Below are 9216 nucleotides of genomic sequence, written 5' to 3'. Positions count from 1 at the left end.
AAAGAAATTTCTCCCAGTGCTTAAAACCTCCATGTTTTGGACCATAGTTAAAACATTTAGTTTTGTTTCTATCAGTATGAATCATTGATATAAATCTTTGGAGCAAATGAAGGGCCAAGATAGCAGTTTACTATACCTATACTCTCAAAAAAATCCCTAGCCAAAACACTTCCCTAAAATCAGCTATTTAATGCAGCCCCTTTGCCAGCTCATTGCTGTGGGAACTCAGTCTTTCATTTATTTATGAAACCAGACAGATTCTTGTCTTGTGTGTGGAGCTGAAATTCTAGGTAAGTGTTCAGAATTTTTTTTAAGCTTACTTAGGATGGAACTTTTTTCTTTTTTGGTATGAATTCAGTGGTGTAAATGGTATGCCCATTCAACAGTACCTGGCCAATATTTGTGCATTTTAGGTTTTGAAAAGCCTTGACAGTGACTGTAGATGTTCTGTCAAGGTTTACCAGGTATTGGTTTGGAATCTGAGTTAGACAAAATGAATTTAAGGAAAGTGAATTAAGATTATGAGGAAGGTCTTTACAAAGGAGATTCCTGTCTTTAATTTCTACAGCCCTATAGCCCAAGAAGCTGTGGCCATCATGGCAGCTAAATGATTAATGTGGCCCATTTTGGTTTCAGAATGAAATTATATCAGTTCGTTGAAATACTTGCTGTGCTGAAGCAAAAGAGAAAAAATCCCATCAATGTCAGTGAGATCAATTTACTGAATCACCAGGATTTCACCATATATGTTTGGTGTTGTCAAGATTTAAAAAAAACTTGCAAATTTCAACAGTGCACTGTAACATACTTGAGGGATTATTGCCACATTAGAACATTCATGATTAGTCTTGGATAAAATTCTTCCTTAGTAATATTTATATATCCTGTCTCTCATTTGTATTTTAAAACATAACACAAAATAATCAAATATTTAATGAGTAAAATACTGATATATTGATTATTATATTTACAATTTTGAAAAAATAATGTAAATTATAACAGGGGAAAAAATCTGCAAAGCAACAAAACCTGATTCTTGTTTTCTGTAACAAATATAAATTAAAAAAAAGGTACTAGGGATATGTTTCTGGGTAATGTTGTATATAAAGTATAATCCATGTTAAACTGGCTGAAAATGTGTTTATTGACACTGTTTATTAAACAATCAAATTTGCTTCTGGAACTCACAATTAGTCTGAGTGTTTATGTATGTTCAAATACAGTCATGTGCTAGTCTGCATTAGAAAAAAACCTAAGTTTATTTCAACTGGCTGTGAACCAAAGGAACTTAAACAGTTGCATTTAGTGCAGATTAGTATTTTCTTTGGGAAATTAGTAGTTATGATAAGTAAGACTCAATGTCAAAAACAACACATTTTCACTTCATAATGTCTTTAAAAAATGTATTTAAATTGATGTGGATAATAATTAAAAAGTTACAGTTTTGATGAAACTGGAAGATTAGTTGCAAAAACTACTCTTAAATTTAAAAAATCAAAATACAATGTCACAAGCATTTAATTTAATTTAAATGCTACCTTCTAAAAATAAATCCCTTTAATCTGTTTTATTAAAAATATTTTACCTCTTAATTGGAAATAGTACTGAGTTGTTTCATTTAGTTGGTTTTATTTATATTCAGAGGATTATTTTTTGTTTTGAAACATACCATTTAAAAATATTGTTTATTTTCAACAGGATTCAAGTTTTGATATCTAAATAATGGTAAGTCTACATTACTTTTATTCTTTTTCATTATTGAGTGTTTCCAATACTACAGTAGACTCTTAGTCAAACTCAAATATGGCAGGATTTTTTAGCTTTTTAGAACAAGGCATTGTAAAATTATAATAAACCATTTTGTGAAAATCCACACTTGGTTTCCTGTACTGGCATAGTGTAGCATTTTCTCTATATAACTGCTTCAGAAATTATACATAATAATTTTTGTCATGTCTATGATATTGAGTGATAACTTTGGCTTAATAGATCATGTTAGACAATTGATACATATAATTCTGTATTACAGACCATAAAACTCTCAAGCAGTATTAACGCCCTATATGTAAACTTCTGTTACAAATTAAGGAAATGAACCTTGAAACATTTGACCAAGTGAGTAATGTTACCCATGTGAATTGTCCCACTGACCTCAAACAGGCTTCTGAAGGAGTGAGAACTTTCTCATAATAGTAAAAAATTATGATAATTACTCGGTGCCTGCAAAATGCCTGTTCCAGGAGGATGTGTATTCTATACAAGAACTGTATTTGTTTGGGATTTGCTGACTGACAATGCTGAAAGAACCAGCCTGGTCTTTTCTGGTTCCTGAATAGAAAAATGTTCTTGCAGAGTTTTCCTGACCAAGATGTCCTGGGCCAGGCTTTTGAAGATGCATTAGAAGTACTGCAGCAGCACTCTGATAGAGAAATGCAATATTCACCAGGTAAAAAAGACCCTTATTCCACTTCATTTACCACTTCCTATTTTTACAGGAAAGTAGCTATTAAAACATATAGGTAGGAGAGTAATTTTGAGTGGATTGATGGATAGCAGAGGGATGCTCTGGGAGGATGAAAAGGAGGAAGAATATTTGGAGGGTTTCCACACCTCTATTAGTACTGCCCTATGTGGTATCTTCCAGGTCACAGCACAGGGAAACTGTTGGACTAGCCCTCTCTACCTGTCCCCTAGTACTAGCCCAGGTGCATTGAGCTCAGATTTCCTATAATCAGAGGATACACGACCATAATGCAACAGACTTTTCCAGTTTTGATGCTTTAACTTAAAAATGCCCTTCTGCTATGCTATAAATAAACTCATGTAACAATGAACTCCAATGAAAAAAAACCAACAACCAAAACCAAACCAAAACAAAAAAACCCACCAGCAAGTGAAATTAATTAATTTCCACATTTAACTTTTTTCACATTAATATATAAATTTTAAATATTTTTATTCAGGAATGATAGGTTGAGTCTGGATAATTAATAGAACATTATTTTCCTTGGCTTCAAGAGTTTTACACCTTAGAAAATTTAAAGTGCAACAAAGCTGTAAATTGTTCCAGTTCTGGCAAGGTTTTGGCAGTTAAATTACTATAAAATTTAAAATCTGTGTTTGATGTTTTCACATTATAAACAGAAACTGAAAGAAAGGAAAATAGGAGGCTGCATCACAAACTCTCTAAGTCCGTAACAAAATATCTACTCTCTTTTGTGTGAAATGCATTTCATACAAGGAAGTTTATTTACCTTTATCTATTATAAACTGAAATGTAAAGAAGACTGATAGGTCTGTATCTTCAGCTGTTGCTAACAAATTTTTGGCTCCACTGCCCTGGTAATTTATACATGTTGAAGGGCTCACTATATATAATTACTTGCAATATTCTTACCTGTGTCTATTGTTAGGGCCATTGGAGAGAGGTATTGTCCTGCAGCTGCACCCACATTTCCACTTGCAATTGATGTACTCATCCCCTCCAAAATCTTCTTTTGACCACCTGCAGAGTGTAACTTTTTCCAAGTTAATTTAGTCCAGTGTTCTCCTCTGCTTCTTTTAAACATCCTAAGTGCTGAGGTTCCTTCCGTGTCATTCTTTCAGGCACTGCAGACGCTCTGATGCTGCTTTACTTCAGTCATGATTGGAAACTCTGACTTGCATAGTCCTGATGGTCTGCAGAACTGCATGACAGTCCCTTTTCCTTTTTACATGTATTATAAGTCTCTAATTATACAATTCATTATGTTTGGTGATCTGTTTGCCCTCTGTTTTGTAATAAACAAACTATTTCATGATGCTATAAAATATCTGACATTTTATTTTTAAAAAACTGCTTTTCCCCTTCTTCTTTCCCTTTTACTCACTTGATTTTTGCTCTCTCCTCCTAATTATCAGCTTATAAAAATTGCCTTACTGTGATCAACCATCACCACCACCTCCGAGCAAGTCCCGGTTACTGTGTGGCACCATCTACGGAGGAACAAGGGTATAGCTGGAGGAATGTGATTGTAAGTGAACTCATTACCAATAATAGTCAGATATAACTGGAATATTGGTTGCTCATTTGTGATTCCTGAAACAAATCTTTATGCTAACACTAACAGGAATTTTATCTAGTCAGGCATGATTCAGATGAAACTTCCCTGGGAAATGTTTGAAAAACATGATTAATAGTATATTTTTAGGAGTCATCTTTGCCTCTGGTGCTCTTCTGTGGTTCATCACGTCACATGACAACTAACAAACAAACCTTCCACTATGACAGGGAAAAGGGCTTCTTAGTGTTACCTGGGAACAGGCAGAGAACAACAAATTCCAACCTCAACATATCTTCTGCCACTCTGAAAAAATACCACAACTTTGATTTCTCCAACAGCTGTTTACTTTAAAAGTTCTGGGAAGACCATGATTATCAGGACTCTGAGCTCAGCTTCAGCCAATAGAGTCCATATTCATTTTTAAAAACACTGGGAGTATGGCCTCCAGGAGTGATGGAAAATGCAGGGGAAATAATAGATTCCACAAAAGCCCATTTTCAACCAGCAGATTAGCGACAACATGGCACAGGAACTACAGTCTGTAGGGGACACTGTCCAGGTGGCCCTTGTCTTTTAATAACGCTGGAAACTGTTCCTCCTCTGCTTCCAGTAGAAGGGTTAAAGGTTCAGAGTGGAGCTGTTTTCCTTTTTAGTTTCTCCTCTGATGGGCAGATCTTGCCCTTGGACATAAATTAGTGCTGCTTTTTACTGGTAAACCTGCCTTCCTGGCTGAGAAAATTCTTCTGTGGATGAGGTGATGAGAGGTTGCATTTTGAAGGCTTCAGGCATTTCTTTTGAGAATGTACTCTATTAGTAACCTTTTGTTGCCTTAATTCTTGAAGAACAGTGCAGCGGATTTTTATGCAGATGAGACTGTCTACCATACACTGCAGAATACTCCAGAAAGTCAAGTGATGCACGCTGCTGGTGGCCAGCCAAAACCAGGGAAAGGTCTGTAAAAAGCTAATATCTTGAACATTATGCTACTTCAAAAATCTGTTGGCAAATCATGCTTTCTCCTTTTCTTAATTTTTTCTTTCACTTTCAATAGGAAAAGATAAATTAACATTCATAGTTCCCACCTGCTAAATCTTATAAGATTTGATAAATCTATTATTAACTTATTCTGTCTTTGTTTAGTACCTGGAAAAACAAACCAGGGATTTTTTCACTCCAAATCATCTGGGATGAAGTCTGATGCAGAAAAATAAATCTATCTATCAATAACATTGTTATGAACTTACACAACTTATTTTATTTCATGTGATTCAACAAGCAGTGATTTTCTTGGAAGTTTTTTACATACATGAATATTTTTGCACCTGACTTATAACTGCTTTTTTTTTGCTTTCCAAACTACCTTTTAGCTTTTGTCTCTTCCAGTGTGCATTTTTATAACTATTTTTCTGCTCTTTTCGGTTGACTTTACTTAAATGGCTATCTGTGGATACCTATTTTACAAAGAATGTGTTGGGTGACATTAGTTGTTACTTTCTTTCTTTCCTTTTTTTTTTTTTTTTTTTTTTTTTTTGTGGGACACAGCATCCTTTCTATGACTGCCAGATGAGATTTCTACTGTTGCACCTACTTTTGAGTAGCTTCCTGGTTTTGCCGATTTTTGAAATCCCCTTCTCTCAACACTAACCACAGAGTGTCGGTTTTTGGTATTGTCTCTTCCCATTGATGCCGAACACTGTGGTCTCTGTTGCTTAATAGCTACTACTACTACTACTACTGTTACTACCACAGACTCTTTGGGACAATGGGAAGACAAGCCTCTTTTTTTAAGCTCTGTGCTTCAGGTATCTGAAATTCACCATTGCAAATGAGAACATTTCAATCCAGAAATTTTGCTTTTCTAGGTCCTACCCACTGTTGCACTGGGGAATTTTGCATGTCAATATCTGATTTCACCTTCAGTTGTTACTGCTGTGTTAAACTTAATTTCCTAGCTCCTATTTCTTTTCTTATTTCTGTTGCCAATCTTTCCCAGAAGGCAATACTGCAGAAATTATTAAAGTAACTGACTATTCTTATGGGGTTATTTTGTGTCCTCTTATGGGTTTCCTTGTGTCCATGGTGATATTCCTGCCAGAAACTGTGATTTAGGGGACTATTTCCACTATACCTAAATAAATGTAGTCCTCTTAGTTTCTTATTGACACATGAGAAGTTTTCTGTACGCTAGCAAGTAGTGTGGCCCTCTAGGAATAGATCTGTAGATGAAAGAGTCGGTACCAAGGGCCCAAATCCTGTGTTTAAAGTGTTTCACAAAGGTTTATTTAGGGCAATTTCCAGGCTAGCCATAAGTTCTAAAAGCTGCACTGACTTAGATATGCTTCTGGAAAGCATACCTTTTGAGTTAGGTTTCTTCTGAAAACACTCTTATTCATGCACATCAAGACCATTCCATGATCTGAAATAAAGCTCAGTGAGTGGAGGCATTCAAGGGAGGTACTTCAGAAATGTGTTTGAATTAGTCACATTCTCCCCAAGAGAATTAGGCTGCTTCAGGACAATTTAGCACAGAAATTTAATGCAGATGCTCTGAAACACCTTCTGGAGGAACCTGCTTCTCTCCAGTCATCACATAAGAAACCTGCAGGCACTCCCCTGCTAACCCAGGCTGATGTTTAGGGCCTGGTACTAAACAGTGCTAGCTTATGCAATGAGGTGCAGAACACAGGTCTGTAAACTAACCCCAGCTCAAACTCTTACCCTCTCCAACCAAGACATCAACTAGAGGCAATGTGTCTAGAAATGAAAGCTTGGGCAGAAATGACAGCTGAACTTAAGAGGGCAGAGAGCATGAAATCAGATGCTGCGGTAGATATGGCTATGCTATCCTTTTCACACAGAAATCCAGTCCCCAGTAGTATGTGGATTTTCCTCTGATCTTATTTGTTCTACCCTAGGTTTATAGGATAACTAAAGTTAGAGAGAACTTAAGGAGCTCACCTACTAAAAATTGCCTACTGTGACCAAGCTTTTAAACTTCTTCTCTCAATAATATTGTATGTATTTCTAGTAGCATATGTACTTCCAGTCACAGGCCAATTTTTATTTAGATAATGAAACTTTATTAATTTTTTGGAAAGTACCTCTGATTTCAGGCTTCTCTTCTTCCCAGTCCGACTGTTACTTCTCCCCTCTTTCCTTATCACCAGATACAGAATTACTGTCATCCCTGACAGATGTCTTTGACCTCAGTGTTCCTTAGCAACTGTTACTTTTCCCCTGTTCCTAGTTTAAAATAGCCACACAAGACAAGACTTTATGAACTCTAGGTGCAGCTGCTTGTTTGCACTTCAGTTAAAGTGGAAGATGTCCTTCTACATAGATTCTCCTTTCTGCAAAATGTTCCTCTTTGTCTCATAATCTTAAATTCTTCCTCCTTATGGCAGCTTCTTGATCACCCTTGGCTTTGTGAAAGGAACTAGAAATACTTCAGAGAGGAGGATCCACAAGATCTAACTGAAACTAAATAAGCCTCACTAGTAAACTTAAGTTTGAAAACTGAGCCTGTGGAGAGAAAAACTTAGTTACTAAGCTTACTTTATCCTGCATGGGAATGCAAGTTGACATTTCTGCAGATTTAAAAAAAAATACAGAGTACCAGAAGGTCTAGCTCCTTTTTGACTACATGAGGTTTCTGCTTAAAAACTAGCCTGATTTTCCTGCTCACCCTTATATCAAGGACTACCTTGCATCTCCAAAACATTCCTGAACCAAACCTGACAAAACTAAGCCATCTCAAAATCTTGGAGTTTTGAATAAACAGGGAAACCATTTATTCAAAAACATTCTGATTGGCTCTCCAGAACCTCTTTCCCACCCTGTCTGAGGCTGTAATTTCCTAACGTGTGTTCCTTCACCGTGCATCTGCACAGCATGTGTCTGAAGACTGCTGAAAGTGGCTTCTGAGACCTATGATACAGTGAAGTCACCAGATATTTGTCATGATCCCCAAATAACCTGCTCTTGAAACTCTAATGACCAAATCCCTTTCTGTCACCACATGTTTCAGAATAATTATCCCATTTGGTTTCACTGGTCTTCCATTGAATAGTTTATACTGATCTTTTAATTTGGGACAGGGTAATAGGTTAAGCTATGCTTTTGCCTGTAAGATCCTTTCCAGGAAAAAGACAACTGCTCATCCTTTAAAACAAGCATGAGTTCTGTTCTGACCTTTTGTACTTGATTTCTTTATAGGTAGAAAAAAACTTCGACTGTTCGAATACCTCCATGAGTCTCTGTATGATCCAGCTATGGCAAACTGCATCCAGTGGGTGGATAAGCCAAATGGTGTCTTCCAGTTTGTCTCCAAAAACAAGGAGAAACTTGCAGAACTGTGGGGAGAAAGAAAGGGAAACCGCAAGATCATGACATATCAGAAGATGGCCAGAGCACTGAGGAATTATGGAAGAACAGGTGAAATAATTAAAATTCGTAGGAAGCTGACATACCAGTTCAGTGCTGTTGTTCTAAAGAGACTTGCTCCATCTTATTTCTTAGGAAAAGAAACAGTTTATCACCCCTACATTCAGTCTAATCAAGAATATCAGTATGCAGATGACTGGACCAGTTACAATAATTACATGTACAACAATGGTTATGCATTGCAGCATTCTAACAGCTAGACTTATCCTTCACATAAACAGGTCTTTGTTATCCAGCAATACTTTCCAGCACAGAAACTCTTCTCTTTACATAGCTTTTCCTTTAAGATATCATACATGATACATGAAGAGGAGGATTTAAAAAATTATGTTTGCCTAGTTTTGTTCCTTTTGAAGTTAATGATATACAGTCATTGAATGTTGAAGAAAACCAGCAGCTGCGGGACACACTCTATTCTCTATGACATTAATCAAAGGAATTACTGTAGTTTCAAGATGGTATATCCAAGATTAGGATCAAGGCTTTTGTCTGTTAGTGGACACCAAAGATCTCATCCTGAAAACACTCATCAGAAGTTTTATGCATACTTCCAATCAGAATTTAGGTGATGTTTTGCCATAGTTGCTGCACTCCCTAAACTAGAAAAGGAAGAGGTTTATCAACTGCATGAAGCCACTGTCTGCTTTTTTCATCAATGTTCTTAAAAGACATTTTCTGAGTGAATGCCTGGCTGAACGGTAGAGTCAGCATGAGGGTGCACCTGTTGACT

General features: G+C 36.4%; 1 protein-coding gene across 2 annotated transcripts; it reads left to right on the top strand.

Annotated features, from left to right (window-relative positions):
• Nucleotides 1-214: 214 nt before the first annotated feature.
• SPIC (Spi-C transcription factor) lies at nucleotides 215-8855 on the top strand. Of its 2 annotated transcripts, XM_051784729.1 has the most exons (6): nucleotides 215-290; nucleotides 1699-1725; nucleotides 2353-2446; nucleotides 3901-4013; nucleotides 4886-4994; nucleotides 8259-8855. In XM_051784729.1, exons 2-6 carry the CDS (start codon nucleotides 1723-1725, stop codon nucleotides 8684-8686), a joined length of 747 nt encoding a protein of 248 aa, XP_051640689.1. In that variant the 5' UTR covers nucleotides 215-290; nucleotides 1699-1722; the 3' UTR covers nucleotides 8687-8855. The 2 variants fall into 2 exon arrangements, with proteins under 2 accessions (XP_051640689.1, XP_051640688.1); XM_051784728.1 differs by lacking the exons at nucleotides 215-290; nucleotides 1699-1725 and having other exon boundaries at nucleotides 2341-2446.
• Nucleotides 8856-9216: the final 361 nt, after the last annotated feature.

This window comes from Manacus candei, unplaced genomic scaffold, assembly GCF_025592945.1.
Source record: "Manacus candei isolate 608988 ecotype Guabito, Panama unplaced genomic scaffold, ASM2559294v1 h1tg000018l, whole genome shotgun sequence".
NCBI classification, from domain to species: Eukaryota; Metazoa; Chordata; class Aves; order Passeriformes; family Pipridae; genus Manacus; species Manacus candei.
The sequence above is the reverse complement of the archived record's forward strand: the minus strand, read 5'-3'. Positions and strand labels throughout refer to the sequence as shown.

Bases quoted from the DNA above. Each gene is read 5' to 3' on its own strand.
- SPIC (XM_051784728.1), top strand. From the start codon at position 2,341: ATGTTCTTGCAGAGTTTTCCTGACCAAGATGTCCTGGGCCAGGCTTTT. The intron at 4,014-4,885 runs GTAAGTGAACTC...TAATTCTTGAAG, and splicing joins ATAGCTGGAGGAATGTGATT to AACAGTGCAGCGGATTTTTA. The intron at 4,995-8,258 runs GTCTGTAAAAAG...ATTTCTTTATAG, and splicing joins CCAGCCAAAACCAGGGAAAG to GTAGAAAAAAACTTCGACTG.